The sequence below is a fragment of the Oncorhynchus masou genome, chromosome 29 (assembly GCF_036934945.1).
Source record: "Oncorhynchus masou masou isolate Uvic2021 chromosome 29, UVic_Omas_1.1, whole genome shotgun sequence".
NCBI classification, from domain to species: domain Eukaryota; kingdom Metazoa; phylum Chordata; class Actinopteri; order Salmoniformes; family Salmonidae; genus Oncorhynchus; species Oncorhynchus masou.
In genome coordinates, this window is record NC_088240.1 from 75,955,836 (window position 1) to 75,978,172 (window position 22,337).

The window sequence follows — 22,337 nt, forward strand, 5'->3', positions numbered from 1 at the left end:
CCATCTCTAGTTTTATCCTGCCTTTTTGGTTTGGTTTGGTATTTGGTTTGGTATTTGGTATTTGGTGTTTGGTTTGGTATTTGGTTTGGTATTTGGTTTGGTATTTGGTTTGGTGTTTGGTTTGGTATTTGGTGTTTGGTTTGGTATTTGGCGTTTGGTTTGGTATTTGGTGTTTGGTTTGGTATTTGGTGTTTGGTTTGGTATTTGGTGTTTGGTGTTTGGTTGTGTTTGGTTTGGTATTTGGTGTTTGGTGTTTGGTTGTGTTTGGTATTTGGTGTTTGGTTTGGTGTTTGGTGTTTGGTTTGGTGTTTGGTTGTGTTTGGTTTGGTATTTGGTGTTTGGTGTTTGATTTGGTGTTTTGTGTTTGGTTTGGTATTTGGTGTTTGGTATTTGGTTTTTGGTTTGGTATTTGGTGTTTGGTTTGGTGTTTGGTTTGGTATTTGGTGTTTGGTTTGGTATTTGGTGTTTGGTTTGCACGTTTTGCTTTTCAACTCTTGTTTTGGACTTTTTCTGTCTTTTTTTCTGCCAAGACAGTCAGTTTTATTTTATCTAATAAAAATCTGGAAGCAAAATTTTCACAGTATTTTTCCAACCACCTGATAAAATCTCTAGAACAACTAGGAAAAAATAAGGAGCTGTTGTAGTAAGTGAATACGTTATTATCCCAAATGAGTAAAGAACAGCACATAAACAGCATCAAGAGACACAGCAAACAAATCAAATACAAAATAAACCAACAAACAGAAACATGTAAAAAACTGACTTAGAAGATTCAGTTCAATGAGGTCATTAGAGATTTCTCCATCCAGGACCAGAGAAGAAGAGCTGAGTTTGGAGTGAAAGAAAGACAGGGGGAGGGAGGAAATCTGTCCTATCCATCAATCTATCCATCAATCTATCCATACATCTATCCATACATCTGTCCATCTGTGCTACACAGTTTAGAGAGGGCCACTGAAGCCCAGTTAGTTGGATAACAGACAGAGGTGTCAGCTCCAGTCTGTAAAAACCTACACTTGTCCTCCTCCCCTCATCCCCCCCATCCATATTTGATTGTTTCTTTTTGGTTTGTTTCTGACATTTTTGGTTAGTATTTTTGGTATCCTCTTAAAAACATCCCCTCTTTCTGTATGTTTGATCCCATCGCACCATCCGATCCCCTCCCCGTATGCACCCTTTTATGTTGGGTGAGGGTTCTGTCCTTTTGAAGTGACCCCCTCAGGCATAAGGAGATGGAAAGGGTCAACTAGGGGGTTCAGCGGGAGGGGTAGGGTGTGTCCCCAACCCCTACAGTATGTGAGTGTTAATGTCATGGCTGACTCCTCTGAAGAGTAACAAATGCTTTGGTTTAAACGTGTAATAATGGCATATTTGGGTGGAAAATGACAGTGAAAATGGGATGGATGGAGGGATGATGAACAATAAAAACAACATATATTAAACATTAAGCAGGTTTTGATCTCTGTTTTCTCTATTGCGCGTCGAGACAGATAACTGATTGACAACGTAAGACAGACCTGTCCATGACTAAACTAACATTTTTATTAATTTACCTCTTTCTTGCCTCAATGTTACTAGTTTAAATCTCCCATCATGCTCAATTTCATACTGTCACCATGGTGGATTGGCCATTCACAAGGACTACATTGAGTCTAAGTCTAATATTATTTCATCAAGTGAGTCATTTTGTTGTGAGTAATTACGGAGAGAGAGAGGTTTTTATCAAGGCTGGAAACTGCTACACTCAGCCTGATCTCTTGTTCCCTCTTGTCTCTTATTATCTCTGACAACATGAAGTAAATGGCACAAGATGATGATATTGATGACGATGACAGACTCCAACTATTGGAAAGCAAGGGGGAGATAGGATACGATACTTAAAGAAGCAGTGGTAGGAAAACACAAACTATACACCTGTAAGCTTTGGCTCGTTCAGTATCAACCATTTATAACTATCTAAAATATCCCACAGAAACAATATAATTGCTGTGAAAGTGAGTGACAGACTATGACAGACATGATGGGTGGATGACTAATCAGATGGATAAATGAATGTGATCGGCTGTGGATATCGTGTGTGTGTGTGTGTGTGTGTGTAGCAGAGTCCTGGTCCTGGATAGGATCCGTATGTACAAGTCGTTTGGATAAAGCTTTTCCTTCCGTATTTTTGGTTTCTGGGATTTTGGTATGGTTGTTGATTTTTGTCATTGTGTGTTCCTCTTCTCCTCCTCAGGTACATTTTTGGTTTAAAATCCTCCTCCCATCTCCTCCTCTTTCAGACCTGCAGCTTTTCAAAGAAAATCATCCACTTCTTTTTTCTGTCCATGCCACCATTCCCCCAAAACACATAGTAATGTTTATTTTTGTCATTTTTGGTTCACGCGATTCGACACACATCTCTACTCCTGTTATTTGTCATTGGTTTATTTTCCTGGGGAAGAAAGAGAGACAGAAAGGAGAGGTGCGATATCGCTCAGTATTGACTAAACAGTCCCACGATGCCTCCTCCATCACTTTGGATAGATAAAGATTTTTGGTTTCAATCTTCCTCTTTCCCCCTTTTCACTTCTGACTCCCCCTCTACTCTCTTTCATTCTGTGTATTTTTGGCATTGAAAGACTGGGGGGGAGAGAGAGAGAGTGTAGGGCGAGAGTGATAAAAGAGATAGCTTTGGTTGAAAGGCGAGGTTGTCGTTTCCTCCTTTCTCCTCCTCCTCTCTGATTGGCACTTGGCTGTGTCACTCAATCTTAGCCCCTCCCAATGAGGATGGGCTGTGCGCCAATTCATCGAAGTCGCAGGAAGAGGCGGGGCTGGAGCAAGGGGAGGGGGTGCAGGGGGTGGGGCTTATGCTACTGGTGGAGGGGAAAGGGGAGGGCTGGGATGCTTTGGCTACGGCAGCGCTGACCAATCCAGCACCAGGATTCTGGCCCATGTGGAGGAAAGCGGGGTGGTTGAGGAAAAAGGAGGACGGGAGACCCCCCCTGCCCCCCTGCACCACCCAGCAACACCTTACTGCCTCCCTCAAGACTGGAAAGGGGCAGCTGGCCACCACTGGCTGCTAGGGCTGAGAAGGGAGGGAGATGAGAGTTAACGTCATTATACCTACTGCGAAATAACTACATTTACTATAGACTTTACTATAGAGATGAAATGAAGAAGCGGATGAATGAGAAAAAGAATGAAAGACAGACTAAAGACACACACACACTCACACACACACACACACACACACACACACACACACACACACACACACACACACACACACACACACACACACACACACACACACAGAGATGGGGATGAACATGTTGGAGTGATGGGACATCCCTGTCATAGCCCTACTCACCAGTTCTCCAGTTTTTTCCATCAGATGATCTATCATTCATCTCATCATCTCTGTCATTCTTTCTGTCTAGCATTCATTAACATTACTTACCTTTATTATCACTTTGTACCTCAAATTACTGTCCCTCCCTCTCCACTTTCTCTCCCCCTGTCTCTCTCTCTTCCTCCTTGATTTCCCTCTTCCTCTCTTTCCCCTCCTTCCCTACACCTCTCTCTCCCTCTAACACACCTTGTATAGTAGCCAAAGGGTTGTTGCTGAGGAGAGCTTGGTTCAGAGCCTGGTTCCCTGTGTTTACTCCCATCACAGTGTTCCTGTGTTACATATACATATACACACACACACACACACACACACAGAGGAGGAAATCCATTTACATACAGAGGGGAAACGGAGAGAGAAGCAGGTTTAGCAGCAGAACAGACAGAGGACAGACTCAGGGACCTGAACACAGACACACTGCAGGAGAAGCCCACAGGTCAGATACACACATACAACCATCTTGATTCATATCTTGTTTTTATGAGCTACAAATCCAAATGCTTGCTGGTGGACCTTGTGTCTGTGTGTGGACGGTCATATTCCTGGAAGAGAGAGAGTGTGTGTTTTTGGGTGGGTGTACAGTATAGGTATGTGTGTCTCTGTTGTCTTCACCTCAAGTTTGCAGCAAAATCTGTGATGTAGTTAGACACGTCACCATTCTTTTTACCCAAACGCCATAAACTGTGGACACAAAACACACAGTCACACACACAGGTTAGAAAGTACTGCTGCACAGAAGTAGCAGTGTCACGGATCAGTGTGTGTCAATCATGTGTGGGTGTGATAAACATTTGCTGCAAACTGCAGGTGAACTGAATACTGAACCAATGGTGAAGCACAGTGGCCAAAGTGTACACTTTGTATGCATACTCACCCTGTGTTGAGACTCAGTGTGCTGTGGCTGGGAGTGGCTGGGCTGGCTGTGCTGCGAGGAGGAGGAGGAGTCACTGGAGAGGAGGCGGAGCTGAGAGATGAGTGGGTGGGACCACTGGGGATCAGAGGGGAGAACGATGACATTGTGGTCAATGTGGTGCTGAGGCTGGTCACTGCCTGGGACAGCTGACTGGAGAGCTGACTGGACATCTGATAGAGAGACGGGTGAGAAAGACAAAGTGAAAAAGAGGGAGAGTTTATATTTAAAAGAATATCTATACTTGGCTGTATCCAATAGAAAAAGGAAAAATGGGATAGAATTATTAATGTGTAATAGCAAAGCACTAAAGCAGTGCAGGTTCGGTACAGGGAGTGCAGAAGAGCATCCACTATGACATGCGGGGCACACCATTCATATGGGGGGGAGAATTGTGATGGCTAAGGTTGGGAGAGGGGGATCATGCGGGTCAGGCCATACCATGTGTGGGCTGTAGCAGGGGGGTTTGTGCGTCGGTGGGGCTTGGGGGGCTGGCTGGGCAAGGGAGGGGTGGCACTGTTGGGGTTGATACGCTTCTCTTTCTGTCGGCGGTTGCAGAACCACACGCGGATCACCTCCTTCTCCATGCTGAGCTGGTCCGCGATACACAGGATCTCCTCTGAGGTAGGCTTCTGGTTCTGCTGACACACGGGAAAGACAGAGATGGACATGTTAGTACTAATAGACACTTAGCCTTATATCACCTCTCTGATATCACGGTGTCATAGTGTTCTTCTGAGGGCAGAAACTACAGTACAAGCTGTGTAGATGTTATGTCAGCTTAAGATTTATGTCTCCTGTATGACAGTGTTATGAAGGCCTTATGTCAGTGATCTTGTGATGGACATTTTTATGTTTGTGCTTTTCTAATAACCAATTTCTGTGTTCATGCAAGTAACTGATTGAACAAATCTTCACTATCAGTAGCTGCAATTTGGCAGTAGGCCCAGAACCTTGTTTTGAGAAAGGGATATCTGAGTTTCAAGGTCTCAGCTTAGAGAGAAGAAGCCTTGTGAGGTATTGGTCTGTCACATGCATGACCCAGTATTGGTCTGTCACATACATGACCCAGTATTGGTCTGTCACATACATGACCCAGTATTGGTCTGTCACATACATGACCCAGTATTGGTCTGTCACATGCATGACCCAGTATTGGTCTGTCACATGCATGACCCAGTATTGGTCTGTCACATACATGACCCAGTATTGGTCTGTCACATGCATGACCCAGTATTGGTCTGTCACAGTTGGTTGGAACCTCTTCAGCGCGTTGATAATAACCAATGATTCATTTAAGATTGACTTCCAGTGTCCCTGTGTAGAATTTCCGCGACAATTTGTCATGTCTCTCACCGTGATGAAGGCTCTCTCCAGGGCCACGCGGACGTTAGTCTCGATGCTGGTTCTTTTCTTCCTGCGTCGGCCCGGCAGGCCCTCGAAGCCCATTGAGGAAGAGGACAGAGAGCTGGGGCTGGGCATAGTACTGTCTGTGGACATGGTCTCTGTCAAACAGAGAGATTGATTAGTGGGATGATTTAAAATCACACAAACTGGTATCCTCATTCTACAGATATAACTTCATTAACTCAAGGTTACATTCATTCAGACCCAACCCACATGTAACGAGAGTGTTCAGAGGCAACATCAAACGAAGGGTTTCCCTTTATGCTGATGACTTGCTTCTCTATATCTCAAACCCCGATGTATCCTCACCCATTGTGCTATCTTTTCTTAATGCATTTGGCCTAGTCTCTGGTTACAAGTTAAATCTGAATAAGAGCAAGCTTTTCCATTTAAATGCAGCAGCTCGTAACTACCCATTGCACACATTTAGTTCTCATGTCATGTCATGGACAAGTTTGACAACCTTTTTAAGGCTAATTTTACTCCTCCTTACACTGGTGGAGAAAGATTTTGAACGATGGTCACGACTCCCCCTATCATTAGCTGGTCGAATGAATTTGGTTCAAATGAATACCTTCCTAAATGATCCTACCTCTTTCAATGTATACCTATTTTTATTCCCAAATCTTTTTTCCGCAAACGAGATTGGATGATCTCCCACTTCATCTGGAAGTGTGAGGGACACGGCCCGACCTAATTTACTGTTCTATTATTGGGCTGCCAACTTCTGTGTAATTCAGTACTGGATTCGTACCCATACCCAACATATCATTCCAGCATGGGTGAAGATAGAATCTTCCTCATGTATGCCATCTTCACTGATTGCTTTGGCACATTCCTTTATTCATTCTATTACTAAGTTATACCAAAAAACATTTTAGTAAAAACCACTCTCAAGATCTGGAACCAGTTTAGACTTTGGTTTGGTTTGCAAACCTATTCATTAATGGCCCCTCAGAAATCACACTTTCATCCATCCCTGTAGATGGAACCTTCAATGATTCAATGATTTGTATATTGACAGCACGTTTGCATCTCTGCAACAACTCTCAGCTAAATTCCACCTCACGAATAGTCATTTCTTTAGATATCTACAAGTGCGTAGCTTTTGTCTGTGACATGACCTCTCAATTCCCCAGTCTTCCTGTGACCCTCCCACTGATGCATTTATTCCACCATCCCCAACAGTAAAAGGGATTATTTCTTATAGCTATGATCAAATGTCCTCTCTTCACAATCCTTCATTCGCAGCTATTAAAACTTTATGGGAACAGGATCTAGGTGATGAGTTGATTGATGACACATGGGAAGGTATTCTGCACCATGTCCACTCCTCTTCTATTTGTGCCAAACATAGTTTGATTCAATACAAAATCCTCCACCACACTCACTGGACTAAACTCAGGCTTTCTAACATCTATCCTGATGTCCACCCTGTTTGCGACAGGTGTCGGCAAGCTCCTGCTTCATTAATACGTATGTTTTGGTCCTGCTCTTCCCAGCATAACTATTGGTCTGCCATCTTTGATACCATATCTAAAGTATTACAGGTACCTTTTGCTCCTCCTGCCATGACATCATTATTTGGGGTAATACCTGATACTATAACACTACCAAAACACACATCTGACTTTGTAGCCTTTGTTGGCAAGAAGGTTGATTTTACTTCTGTGGAATTCGCCCTCTCCTCCCTCTCATTTTGTGTGGATTAAAGATGTCTTACACGTTAGTAAATTGGAGAAGATAAAATATACTCTACAGGGTTTCTGACAAATTCTACCGAATGTGGCAACCTTTCTTTACCTACGAAGAGACACTGCAATTTCCCTCTACTCTACAGTAAACTGCCTACCCAAGCGTTGTATTTAACGGATCTACCTTTGTGTTTAATATTAGCCTGTCTTATTATTATAATTGTTCTTTTCGTTTTGAAGACAAACCATGTTTGTTTTTTGTGCACTTTGTTGTTTGTAATGTATGTTTTGTTATGAAAGCTTTACTAAAGTCTTATATTTTCGTAGGGACGTATACATTCCTTCCTCACTCAAAAAGCATGTTTCCATGGTATATCGAATGTATACAACCATATGTGCAATGTACTGTATTTCAACCATTGTTTACTGTAACTGTGAAAGAAAATACCAATAAAAAGAGTTAAAGATTAATGCAACTTGGGGATTGGTTAATTAATCAACTGATTTATTGATTAATTCAAAGTGTCATATACCTTTCTCCTTCACCAATTCCCTCACCTCCTCTCTTCTCCCCTCCCGTCCTCGCTCTCCTCTCTCCCGGCCCCTCCCTACTCCCACCCTCCCGTCCTCTCTCTCATTCCCCACCCTCCCCTCTCACCTGCATCATTGAGCCACTTCTCCAGTAGTGGTTTGAGTTTGCACATGTTCTTAAAGCTCAGGTTAAGGGCCTCGAAGCGAGAGATGGTGGTCTGGCTGAAATCATTACCATATAGCTTCCCCATGGCCATTCCCACGTCACCCTGAGAGAGCGAGGGAGTGAGTTAAATAGAGAGTTAGCACACACACACACACACACACACACACACACACACACACACACACACACACACAGAGAGAGAAAGGCGTACCTGTGTAAAGCCCAGTTTGATGCGTCTCTGTTTGAAGGTGCGGGCGAACACCTCCAGTTCCTCAAGGTCACTGGGCTCCTCGGGGTGAGAGGTCACAGAGGACACTGAGGTCATGACCCCACTTCCCTCCATAGCCTTATCTCTCTACAGGGGTAGAGGGGGAGGAGGAGGAAAAAGAAAGTGGAAGAGCAAGAGAGAGCGAGAATTACATAGCAGAAGAGAGGCGTTTACTGGATATGACAGAATGATGAGAAGAGATGTTTGTTGGAAAGAGCCGGGCCTGTAGCCTCTCTCAAAGCCTGGGTGTTTCCTCAGTGGGCCTACCTGTGCTTGGAGCCCCAGCCTGGGAGTGGACAGGAGGCTCCCTTGGTTTTGCTGAGGTAGCTGAATCAGATTTGGTGTTGATAGCAATCCTGACGAGTGAAGAAGTGAGGGAATCAGTAGGCCTTTGATCACTTATGAGAACAAACAACACACATAATATTCCACAAAGCTCCATGGTCGATCAGAGAATCCAATAGGCATTCTAGTATTAGACAGTTGAAGAACCTGTTAATGGTTGTCAACAGATGGCACTTATAAATAAATGAAATATGTTTGTTGATAGTTGGAACATCTACAGCCCATCTTCAGGGCACTGTCCCAATAGAACAGAAACCGGTGGTAGTGACAAGTGCGAGCAGCCCACCTTGCTGCCCTTGGTGCTGTTGGAGGAGGAACTGAGGAGACTGCAGGTGGTGTCCTGGCACCAGAACCAACTGCTGCAGCTGCAACAACTGCTGGATGTCCTGCAGGGAGACAGGAGGACAGAACAGAGATCAGAGATGGAGAGAACAAAGGGGTCAGATATGGAGAGAACAGAGGGGTCAGAGATGGAGAGAACAGAGGGGTCAGAGATGGAGAGAACAGAGGGGTCAGAGATGGAGAGAACAGAGGAGTCCAGAGATGGAGAGAACAGAGGGGTCAGAGATGGTGAGAACAGAGGGGTCAGAGATGGAGAGAACAGATGGGTCAGAGATGGAGAGAACAGATGGGTCAGAGATGGAGAGAACAGAGGGGTCAGAGATGGAGAGAACAGAGGGGTCAGAGATGGAGAGAACCAAAAACATAGAGACCCAGAAAACCTGAGTCTACGCCTTCACTATGGTGAATCTCTAAACCAATACAGAAATACACTTCGGAAAAAGAAGGAACAGCATGTCAGAAATCAGCTCAATGCAATTGAAGAATCCATAGACTCTAACCACTTCTGGGAAAATTGGAAAACACTAAACAAACAACAACACAAATAATTATCTATCCAAAATGGAGATGTATGGGTAAACCACTTCTCCAAAGTTTTTGGCCCTATAACAAAGAATAAAGAGCAAAAACATATACATGATCAAATACAGATCTTAGAATCAACTATTAAAGACTACCAGAACCCACTGGATTCTCAAATTACATTGAATGAGTTACAGAACAAAATAAAAACCCTCCAACCCAAAAAGGCCTGTGGTGTTGATGGTATCCTCAATGAAATGATCAAATATACAGACAACAAATTCCAATTGGCTATACTAAAACTCTTTAACATCATACTTAGCTCTGGCATCTTCCCCAATATTTGGAACCGAGGACTGATCACCCCAATCCACGAAAGTGGAGACAAATTTGACCCTAATAACTACCGTGGAATATGTGTCAACAGTAACCTTGGGAAAATCCTCTGCATTATCATTAACAGCAGACTCGTACATTTCCTCAACGAAAACAATGTACTGAGCAAATGTCAAATGGGCTTTTTACCAAATTACCGTACAACCGACCATGTATTCACCCTGCACACCCTAATTGACAACCAAACATACGACATTATGAAATCCATGTACACAAACAACAAGTGTGCGGTTAGAATTGGCAAAAAAACACACACATTTCTTCACACAGGGTCGTGGGGTTAGACAGGGATGCAGCTTAAGCCCCACCCTCTTCAACATATATATCAACGAATTGGCGCGGGCACTAGAAAAGTCTGCAGCACCCGGCCTCCCCCTGCTAGAATCCGAAGTTAAATGTCTGCTGTTTGCAGATGATCTGGTGCTTCTGTCACTAACCAAGGAGGGCCTACAGCAGCACCTAGATCTTATGCACAGATTCTGTCAGACCTGGGCCCTGACAGTAAATCTCAGTAAGACCAAAATAATGGTGTTCCAAAAAAGGTCCAGTCACCAGGACCACAAATACAAATTCCATCTAGACACTGCTGCCCTAGAGCACACAAAAAACTATACATACCTTGGCCTAAACATCAGCGCCACAGGTAACTTCCACAAAGCTGTGAACGATCTGAGGCAAGAAGGGCATTCTATGCCATCAAAAGGAACATAAATTTCAACATACCAATTCGGATTTGGCTAAAAATACTTGAATCAGTCATAGAGCCCATTGCCCTTTATGGTTGTGAGGTCTGGGGTCCGCTCACCAACCAAGACTTCACAAAATGGGACAAACACCAAATTGAGACTCTGCACGCAGAATTCTGCAAAAATATCCTATGTGTACAACGTAGAACACCAAATAATGCATGCAGAGCAGAATTAAGCCGATACCCACTAATTATCAAAATCCAGAAAAGAGCCGTTAAATTCTATAACCACCAAAAAGGAAGCGATTCCCAAACCTTCCATAACAAAGCCATCACCTACAGAGAGATGAACCTGGAGAAGAGTCCCCTAAGCAAGCTGGTCCTGGGGCTCTGTTCACAAACACAAACACACCCTACAGAGCCCCAGGACAACTGCACAATTAGACCCAACCAAATCATGAGAAAACAAAAAGATAATTACTTGACACATTGGAAAGAATTAACAAAAAAACAGAGCAAACTAGAATGCTATTTGGCCCTACACAGAGAGTACACAGCGGCGGAATACCTGACCACTGTGACTGACCCAAAACTAAGGAAAGCTTTGACTATGTACAGACTCAGCGAGCATAGCCTTGCTATTGAGAAATGCCGCCGTAGGCAGACATGGCTCTCAAGAGAAGACAGGCTATGTGCTCACTGCCCACAAAATGAAGTGGAAACTGAGCTGCACTTCCTAACCTCCTGCCCAATGTATGACCATATTAGAGAGACATATTTCCCTCAGATTACACAGATCCACAAAGAATTCGAAAACAAATCCAATTTTGAAAAACTCCCATATCTACTGGGTGAAATTCCACAGTGTGCCATCAGAGCAGCAAGATTTGTGACCTGTTGCCACGAGAAAAGGGCAACCAGTGAAGAACAAACACCATTGTAAATACAACCCATATTAATGCTTATTTATTTTATCTTGTGTCCTTTAACCATTTGTACATTTTAAAAACACTGTATATATATGATATGACATTTGTAATGTCTTTATTGTTTTGAAACTTCTGTATGTGTAATGTTTACTGTTAATTTGTATTGTTTTTCACTTTATATATTCACTTTATATATTATCTACCTCACTTGCTTTGGCAATGTTAACACATGTTTCCCATGCCAATAAACCCCTTGAATTGAAATTGAATTGAATTGAGAACAGAGGGGTCAGAGATGGAGAGAACAGAGGGGTCAGAGATGGAGAGAACACAAATGCACAGAGAAGAAATGAAAACAACCCTTTCATATAGAGGCCAAGAGAAAAGACTGAATGAACAGCAGAGCAACACAAGCAATAAAGAAAAAGATCGATAAAAACAGAGGATCCCAGACTTTCTCCTGAATCAAGACCCTTCCCCACCTCTTTCCAGCCAGGATGTGCCTTGTGATTGGTTGTGAGTACCTGGGCGGTGAGCTGAATTGGCTGAGAGAGGGTGAGCTGAGGATGAGTGGGCGGGACAGGGACAGGTTGACCTGTCTGCTCCTGTGTGCTCTGTCCCTGGGTCTGTGATTTGCCCTGCTGCCCTGTCTGTCCCGCCTGCTGCTGGGCATGTTGATTGGCTGCTGCGGCTGCCTGAGCTTGCTGATTGGCTTGGGCGGCTGCGTGGGCTGCATGAGCTGCGTGGGCTGCATGAGCTGCGTGAGCTGCGTTGGACTGCTGAACAGACTGCTGCACAGCTGCAGCTAGAAGCTGAGCCTGAGCCTGCTGCAGTAACAACTGCTGCTGAGCTGGCAAGAGAGCTGTCAACTGAGAAAGAGACACCGAGCGAGAGAGAGAGACACACAGAGAAAGAGAGTGAGAGAGGGACAGAGAGAGAAATAAGGGGAGGGAGAGAGTGAAAGAGAGAGGGAGGGGAGGGAGGGAGAGCAGAGGAAAGAAAGAAGGAATAAAGCAGTGAACTCAAGCCAGACCATAAGCACGAGTCTGTGTTTTTGTGAGTGTGCATCAATGTGTGTTTGTTAAGCCTCTTCCTCCTTGTCTTACCCCTGCCAGTTGGGAGCCGGTCAGCATGAGCTGTGTGTGTGGGTGGGGTGTCTGTGAGGGGGCGTGGCTGTGGTGAGGAGCAGGGCCCGGGGACATCTCAACACACTCTTCCATCTTATTCTGAGAGGAGAGAGAACGAGGGATACAGTGAAACGAAGCTGACTGTTCTGCTCTATCTACTGTGGTAACCTGCATGCCAAAGGAAGGTGCCTTTCTTTTCTTTAGAAACGAGGGATAGTCATCCCTTCTTCCTGGAATGGGCATGTCCAAACTGGCTAGTCTGACTGTTTTGCATACCTGTCAATCTGTATGCAAATGTGGCAAAATACTCTATCGTGTGGCCACACAAAACACACATCTGCACACACACACACACACACACACCTTGTTGCTGCTGAGGGTTGGAGAAAGGTGAAAGGGACTGATTTTCATCTGCTGAAGCTGTTAAAAGGACAAAAACCATCAGTACAGAGAAACATAAATGCTCATAAAAAAAGAATATATGACTGCAGTGTTTTCCAATCCTGTCCTGGGGACCCAAACAGACAACATTCCACTCAGCAACTCATCATCCAGCCTTAGATAAGTGGAATCAGGTGTATTTTGGGTAAAAACAGAAATGTGCCTCCCTTGGGGTCTCCAGGACCAGATTTGGGAAACACACTGCACTGCTGTATTGATGCTTGTGTCTTGGTATTAGGCTACTTGTTGTCAGTCATCTTTACTTTTCAGACCTAATGTGTGTGTTATTCAGATCATGATTGTCACCATTGAAAAGGACTGATTATTATGTTTCCTAGAGGTACATTGCATTCGCAAAGTATTCAGACCCTTTGACCTTTTTCACATTTTGTTACGTTACAGCCTTATTCTAAAATGGATCAAATTTACTTTCCCCCTCATCAATCTACACACAATACCCCCCCAAAAATATGCAGCATTGAAGGTCCCCAAGAACAGAGTGGCCTCCGTCATTCTTAAATGGAAGAAGTTTGGAACCACCAAGACTCGTAGAGCTGGCCACTCAGCCAAACTGAACAATCGGGAGAGAAGGGCCTTGGTCAGGGAGGTGACCAAGAACTCAATGGTTACGCTGACAGAGCACCAGAGTTCCTCTGTGGAGATTGGAGAACCTTCCAGAAGGACAACCAACTCTGCAGCACTCCATCAATCAGGCCTTTATGGTAGAGTGGCCAGACGGAAGCCACTCCTCAGTAAAAGGCACATGACAGCCTGCTTGGAGTTTGCCAAAAGGCATCTAAAGACTCTCAGACCATGAGAAACAAGATTCTCTGGTCTGATGAAACCAAGATTGAACACTTTGGCCTGAATGTCAAGGGTCACGTCTGGAGGAAACCTGGCACCAACCCTACAGTGAAGCATGGTGGTGGCAACACCATGCTGTGGGGATGATTTTCAGCAGCAGGGACTGGGAGACTAGTCAGGATTGAGGAAAAGATGAACAGAGTAAAGTACTGAGAGAGCCTTGATGAAAACCTGCTCCAGAGCATTCAGGACCTTGAACCCGATCGAACATCTCTGGAGAGACCTGAAAATAGCTGTGTGGCAACGCTCCCCATCGAAACCTGACAGAGCTTGAGAGGATCTGCAGAGAAGAATGGGAGAAACTCCCCAAATACAGGTGTGCCAAGCTTGTAGCGTAATACTTAAGAAGACTCAAGGCTGTAATCGCTGCCAAAGGTACTTTAACAAAGTACCAAGTGAACGGTCCGATATTTCAGTTATTTATTTTTCTTATATTTGCAAATGTTTCTAAAAACAGTTTTTGCTTTGTCATTATGGGGTATTGTGTGTAGATTGATGAGAGGAAAAAAACTATTGAATCAATTTTAGAATAAGGCTGTAATGTAACAAAATGTTGAAAAATTCAAGGGGTCTGAATGCACAGTATATTACCAGTGATATCAGTACTGAAATGAAGGTGAAGCACCAAACACAAACCTGATGAATTGAGTCAGGACCATTCCGCTCTGAATCTGTGTGGGGGGGATAGGAAACAATTAGAAATTCCTCATACACACGCACTTGCATGCACATACGCACACACACAAACACATGTAGGTATGCGCACACACACACACACACACACACACACACACACACACACACACACACACACACACACACACACACACACACACACACACACACACACACACACACACACACACACACACACACACACACACACACACACACACACACACACACACACACACACCTGTGCTCTCCATTGGAGAGTCAGCCACTGTGTTCTCAACCTCGACTGGCTTTGACATCCTGATTTCTATGAGAGTGAGAGAGACAGAGAGAGAGAAAGACAGAGAGAGACAGAGAGAGAGAGAGAGAGAGAGATAGATAGAGACAGAGAGAGCGAGAGACAGAGAGAGCGAAAGAGAGTGAGAGAGAGTGAGAGAGAGAGGGAGACCAGGGGGGAGAGAGACAGAGAGCGAGAGACAGAGAGAGCGAAAGAGAGAGGGAGGGAGAGACAGAGTGAGAGAGAGAGGGAGACCGGGGGGGAGAGAGACGGAGAAAGCAGATGATTAGGTTTAATGACTACATGTGAGTCAGCGTGTTCAGGTTCAGTTGAAACATTATACAGATAATCACATAGCAACAGAAAAAAGAGAAAGTGTAAATGCTTTTGGTTGATGTTACGGCGCTGAAATAGGCGCTGAAATATGATGTCACACTGCAGTATTGGCTTTTGTATATGCGGTGATATGTTTTGCTGTGCAGCCTCCGTTCATTCTTTCCTATATGTACAGAGGTGTTTGTTTGGTCTAACAATAGGCCCTACAGAGGTTTGAGTGGGAACAGAACCCTACTAGACACCTCTATACTGATGTTACTCACTGTAGTGTCATCATTACACCACACCCCGCTATACTACACCACAACACTTCCTCCTTCCTCTCCTCTCCTCTGCACTGTACAGACAGCCAGTACAGACTGTCCCCATAGACAGAGAGTCGAGGGGTGTGGGGGGAGGGTGAGAGGGAGGGAAAGAGAGAGGAGGAACAGGTGGTGGAATGGGAGAGAGTTTGGGCAGGTAGAAAGATTTAAAGAGATAGAGAGCGAGTGAGGGGCGGTGAGGGGTACACAATTCACTGTAAATAAAATCTGATATTGATGGGAACTTATGTTAAGTTAATTATTTTAAAGAAAGTTACCGTAACAGGTGTTTTATTTAGCAGTTACTGTATTAACTACAGCTTATTTTGTGAGAACCCACAATATCTACACTGACACTGGTCTTTGCTGACACACTCCCTTCCTCACATCAACTTCCCTTTTATGAAAACATGCAAATCAACCCAACAAACAACTAATTATATCTGCCACCTGCATTATTAAAAACATTCCTCTCTCTCTCTCTCTCTCTCTCTCTCTCTCTCTCTCTCTCTCTCTCTCTCTCTCCCTTCCTCCCAGTTCTCTCTATCACTTCTCCCCCACTATCTTTCTCTCTCTCGGTTCAAGTATAAAGGATGAGTGCTCAGAGTAACATAAATGCATATTTTTTTATTCTCAAAGATGACAAAATCCAGTTTACCTTTTTGAAGTCATCACAAAACTAAACTGTGAAACGACAACACAAATTAACAAATACAACCAACAGACTAAGTAAGCTACTATGTCCGTAACAGGTTATTATCTACAATACCAGTCAAAGGTTTAGAAACACCTACTCCTTCAAGGGTTTTTCTTCATTTTTTACTATTTTCTACATTGTAGAATAATAGTGAAGACATCAAAACTATGAATATATACAAATATATATACAAATATAAAAAAACACCAATACTAAAGGACACCAATAAGAAGAAGAGACTTGCTTGGGCCAAGAAACACAAGCAATGGACATTAGACCGATGGAAATCCGTTCTTTGGTCTGATAAGTCCAAATTAGAGATTTCTGTTTCTAATCTCTGTGTCATTGTGAGACGCAGAGTAGGTGAACGGATGTGTGGTTCCCACCCTGAAGCATGGAGAAGGAGGTGTGATGGTGTGGAGGTGCTTTTCTGGTGACACTATATGTACTTAGAATTCAAGGCACACAACCAGAATGGCTACCACAGCATTCTGCAGCGATACGCCATCCCATCTAGTTTGGGCTTAGTGGTACTATCATTTGTTTTTCAACAGGACAATGACCCAACACACCTCCAGGCTGTGTAAGGGCTATTTTCCCAAGAAGGAGACAGATGGAGTGCTGCATCAGATGACCTGGCCTCCACAATCACCCAACCTTTAATGTTTTATTTCACTAGGCAAGCCAGTTATGAACAAATTCTCATTTACAATGACAGCCTAGGAACAGTGGGTTAACTGCCTTGTTCAGGGGCAGAACGAGAAATTTTAACCTTGTCAGCTCAGGGATTTGATCTAGCAACCTTTCAGTTCCTGGCCCAACACTCTAACCTCTAGGCTACCTGCCACCCCGACCTCAACCCAATTGAGATGGCTTGGGATTAGTTGAACCGCAGAGTGAAAGAAAAGCAGCCAACAAGTGCTCAGCATTTGTGGGAACTCCTTCAAGACTGTTGGAAAAGCATTCCTCCTGAAGCTGGTTGAGAGAATGGCAAGAGTGTGCAAAGCTGTCATCAAGGCAAAGGGTGGCTACTTTGAAGAATCTCAAATATAACATATGTTTTGATTTGTTTAACACTTTTTTGGTTACTACATGATTCCATATGTGTTATTTCATAGTTTTGATGTCTTCACTGTTATTCTACAATGTAGAAAATAGTACAAATAAAGAAAAATCCTTGAATGAGTAGGTGTCCAAACTTTTGACTGGTACTGTTTATAAGTAATGGCATAGCACTACAGAGACTTCCCGTGTTTGTCCTCTGGGCTATGGAGCAGGACCAGAGTATGTGAGTGGAGGGGAGCTGAGCGTGCCCAATTTAACTGGAGCCTGGAGCGAGATTCCCAAAGGCTGAGGTGTTGGCCTTTTAGCCCGCTCCAATTTAGCTTCAACAGTGGCGCTCACTTCAGGAGCTCAGGGCCTGCCCGGCCCAGCATGCATTTGTCTGCTGCTATAGTCCCTTGCTTTAGCTACTGTCATGGAGTTTGCTAAATATTTTCATAAAGAAACTGATCAAACAAACAGGTGCGAAATCAAGGTGACAAATATGAGGACCAAGAGCAAGAGAGGGACGGTAGAGATCTTATGTCCACAACTAAAGAACAATTGTGGAATCTGAAAAGACATATATCCTGAAAGCATGATGGCGTACTTATTACATGCGCATGCTAAAACAAAGGAACGAGGTGGGAACATAATTAAGTGTACCATTGTAGCAAAATATATTTTTTTAAGTTTCCTTAATTTTTGTTCTACTATTTATACAAATCGGCCATAATTGATTTTGGCCCAATAGGCCCGGCATACTCCAACTTTAAAGGAGCTTTCCATTTTGATTGGGTTATTTTGCCTGAAAACCTTTAGGATTACCTATATAAAAAACACTCTGCAGCCCTGCCCAGCTTAGGGTGGCCAAAAGGGTGTTTAGCATCCCAAGTGGCTCTGCAAGTGTGGAGAGGGTGTTCTCCGCTGCTGCCCTGCTCTCCAGGCACCATCGCATAAGCCTGAAGCCACTAACTCTGGTCAAACTGGTGACTCTAAAAATGAATTCAAAGCCTAATAAGGCATTTTTTGTTTCTTTCGTAAGTTAGTCACAGCCTATATGTGCAATTTATACAGTAAAATGATTTAATACAACAAAATAAAATGTTGAGTACTTAATGTCACTGACTCCCTACCAGTCTAGTGTGTCGCGCTCGCAAATGCTTTACAATGTATTTCTTTGTAGCTATAGCCTTGAAATAATTAAATAATATAGCCTAAATAATTCATTTCCGTTCCTTCTTAGGCTCCCTGTCTGGCTCCTGGCCTATCTAGAGTGTTTATATGCTGTTTAATATGACATGTAGCCTATTTAAAAAATATGAGCGCTTCTCACATTCACATTTTCATGTTTATTAAAATACTTTTCATTCAAATAATTTTGTTTGGAAGGTCCAAGTATTCACTGCTCCGCTCACATATTCTGAGCAGGACCGCTTACCAACCAATAGGGGGTAGTAGTGAGACACTGAACACATTTACCAATAATTACGATGGATGAGGTTGTTATTATTATTATTTTTTATTTAACTAGGCAAGTCAGTTAAGAACAAATTATAATTTACAATGACGGCCTACCCCTGCCAAACCCTAACCCGGACAATTCTGGGCCAATTGTGCACCGCCCTTTGGTACTACCATTCACGGCCGGTTGTGATACAGCCTGAAATCGAACCAGGGTCAGTCTTGACGCCTCTAGCACTGAAATGCAGTGCCTTAAGACCACTGTGCAACTATGGAGCGCAGCGGTCTAGGGCACTATTCGTGATATGTAGTGGATTGAATAGCAACAGGGCTATTCAATACCAGGCCTCAATATCTGTAGAGTTGCTGGTTTTCCTTTCTCCCAAGAAGTTCACTGATTGATTCATGTTGTTGATTGGCCAGAGAGTCCACTTGCCTGGAGACCCAGGTCTGAATCAGTTAAACCAAACCAATGAAAACCAAAAGTGGTGAGAACATTGAGGCCCAGTTTTCCGAACAAGCTATATCCAGGCTTGATAACACAGAACACAGTAAGGCGGTGGCAGTACATGACTTATGACAGTCAGGAGTTTTTTTTCTACAAACACAGGGTCTGCTAGGGGAAGCAGTGGTCAGACTGTTCCTCACCAATGACTTGCACATCGGATCTAACCACAGGAAGGACCCCTCCAAAATAGGTGGATTTTCACCATAACTTAATTTAGTCTGAACAACTCAGATATGAGGAAGCAATTCAAGGAATCTACAACAGAACAAACGGAGTAGTCCCAAAAGTGTAAACCAATAGCAAAATCGGCACATCTCAAAAAGTTTCAGGTCTGTTTGTGAGATGACAGTGTTAGTGAAACAGTATATATAGTGTAATGTGGGAAGATAGTGTTAGTGATATGTAGTGTGGGAAGACAGTGTTAGTGAAATGTAGTGTGGGAAGACAGCGTTAGTGATGTATAGTGTGGGAAGACAGTGTTTGTGATATGGAGTGTAATGTGGGAAGACAGTGTTTGTGAAATGTAGTGTGGGAAGACATTGTTAGTGATATGTAGTGTAATGTGTGAAGACAGTGTTAGTGAAATGTATTGTAGTGTGGGAAGACAGTGTTAGTGGTATGTAGTGTAGTGTGGGAAGACAGTGTTAGTGAAATGTATTGTAGTGTGGGAAGACAGTGTTAGTGGTATGTAGTGTAGTGTGGGAAGACAATGTTAGTGATATGTAGTGTGGGAAGACAGTGTTTGTGATATGTAGTGTAATGTGGGAAGACAGTGTTTGTGATATGTAGTGTGGGAAGACAGTGTTAGTGATATGTAGTGTAATGTGTGAAGACAGTGTTAGTGAAATTTATTGTAGTGTGGGAAGACAGCGTTAGCGATATGTAGTGTAATGTGGGAAGACAGTGTTTGTGATATGTAGTGTGGGAAGACAGTGTTTGTGATCTGTAGTGTAATGTGGGAAGACAGTGTTTGTGATATGTAGTGTGGGAAGACAGTGTTAGTGATATGTAGTGTAATGTGTGAAGACAGTGTTAGTGAAATTTATTGTAGTGTGGGAAGACAGTGTTAGTGGTATGTAGTGTGGGAAGACAGCGTTAGCGATATGTAGTGTAATGTGGGAAGACAGTGTTTGTGATATGTAGTGTGGGAAGACAGTGTTTGTCATCTGTAGTGTAATGTGGGAAGACAGTGTTTGTGATCTGTAGTGTAATGTGGGAAGACAGTGTTGGTGATATGTAGTGTAATGTGGGAAGACAGTGTCAGTGATATGTAGTGTAGTGTGGGAAGACAGTGTTTGTGATATGAAGTGTAATGTGGGAAGACAGTGTTAGTGATACGAAGTGTGGGAAGACAGTGTTAGTGGTATGTGGTGTAGTGTGGGAAGATAGTGTTAGTGGTATGTAGTGTAGTGTGGGAAGATAGTGTTAGTGGTATGTAGTGTAGTGTGGGAAGACAGGGTTAGTGATATGTCGTGTAATGTGGGAAGACAGTGTTTGTGATATGTAGTGGGGGAGACAGTGTTAGTGATATGTAGTGTAATGTGTGAAGACAGTGTTCATGAAATTTATTGTAGTGTGGGAAGACAGTGTTAGTGGTATGTAGTGTAGTGTGGGAAGACAATGTTAGTGATATGTAGTGTGGGAAGACAGCGTTAGTGATGTGTAGTGTCGTGTGGGAAGACAGGGTTAGTGATATGTAGTGTAATGTGGGAAGACAGTGTTCGTGGTATGTAGTGTAATGTGGGAAGACAGTGTTAGTGATATGTAGTGTCGTGTGGGAAGACAGTGTTAGTGATATGTAGTGTAATGTGGGAAGACAGTGTCAGTGATATGTAGTGTAGTGTGGGAAGACAGTGTTTGTGATACGTAGTGTAATGTGGGAAGACAGTGTTTGTGATATGTAGTGTAATGTGGGAAGATAGTGTTAGTGATACGAAGTGTGGGAAGACAGTGTTAGTGGTATGTAGTGTAGTGTGGGAAGACAGGGTTAGTGATATGTCGTGTAATGTGGGAAGACAGTGTTTGTGATATGTAGTGTGGGAAGACAGTGTTAGTGATATGTAGTGTAATGTGTGAAGACAGTGTTCGTGAAATTTATTGTAGTGTGGGAAGACAGTGTTAGTGGTATGTAGTGTAGTGTGGGAAGACAATGTTAGTGATATGTAGTGTGGGAAGACAGCGTTAGTGATGTGTAGTGTCGTGTGGGAAGACAGTGTTAGTGACATGTAGTGTAGGAAGACAGTGTTAGTGATATGTAGTGTGGTGTGGGAAGATAGTGTTAGTGGTATGTAGTATAGTGTGGAAAGATAGTGTTAGTGGTATGTAGTGTAGTGTGGAAAGATAGTGTTAGTGATATGCAGTGTAGTATGGGAAGACAGTGTTAGTGATATGCAGTGTGGGAAGATAGTGTTAGTGATATGTAGTGTAGTGTGGGAAAACAGTGTTCGTGGTATGTAGTGTAGTGTGGAAAGATAGTGTTAGTGATATGGAGTGTGGGAAGACAGTGTTAGTGATATGTAGTGTGGGAAGACAGGGTTAGTGATATGGAGTGTGGGAAGACAGTGTTAGTGATATGTAGTGTGGGAAGACAGGGTTAGTGATATGTAGTGTAATGTGTGAAGACAGTGTTAGTGAAATGTATTGTAGTGTGGGAAGACAGTGTTAGTGGTATGTAGTGTAGTGTGGGAAGACAATGTTAGTGATATGTAGTGTGGGAAGACAGTGTTTGTGATATGTAGTGTAATGTGGGAAGACAGTGTTTGTGATATGTAGTGTGGGAAGACAGTGTTAGTGATATTTAGTGTAATGTGTGAAGACAGTGTTAGTGAAATTTATTGTAGTGTGGGAAGACAGTGTTAGTGGTATGTAGTGTAGTGTGGGAAGACAATGTTAGTGATATGTAGTGTGGGAAGACAGTGTTTGTGATATGTAGTGTAATGTGGGAAGACAGTGTTTGTGATATGTAGTGTGGGAAGACAGTGTTAGTGATATGTAGTGTAATGTGTGAAGACAGTGTTAG

The 22,337-nt window shown here is 43.3% G+C and overlaps 1 protein-coding gene across 1 annotated transcript in view; it reads right to left on the reverse strand.

Moving 5' to 3' along the window:
- Window positions 1-4,258: 4,258 nt before the first annotated feature.
- Window positions 4,259-22,337, reverse strand: part of LOC135520566 (POU domain, class 2, transcription factor 2-like) — a 30,547-nt gene continuing 12,468 nt past the window's right edge. The window contains 12 exon segments of the mRNA XM_064946212.1: window positions 4,259-4,459; window positions 4,740-4,781; window positions 4,784-4,936; window positions 5,655-5,803; window positions 8,058-8,199; window positions 8,308-8,451; window positions 8,632-8,720; window positions 8,996-9,095; window positions 12,693-12,812; window positions 13,077-13,133; window positions 14,655-14,689; window positions 14,935-15,000. Coding sequence (XP_064802284.1) covers window positions 4,259-4,459; window positions 4,740-4,781; window positions 4,784-4,936; window positions 5,655-5,803; window positions 8,058-8,199; window positions 8,308-8,451; window positions 8,632-8,720; window positions 8,996-9,095; window positions 12,693-12,812; window positions 13,077-13,133; window positions 14,655-14,689; window positions 14,935-15,000 — 1,298 coding nt within the window.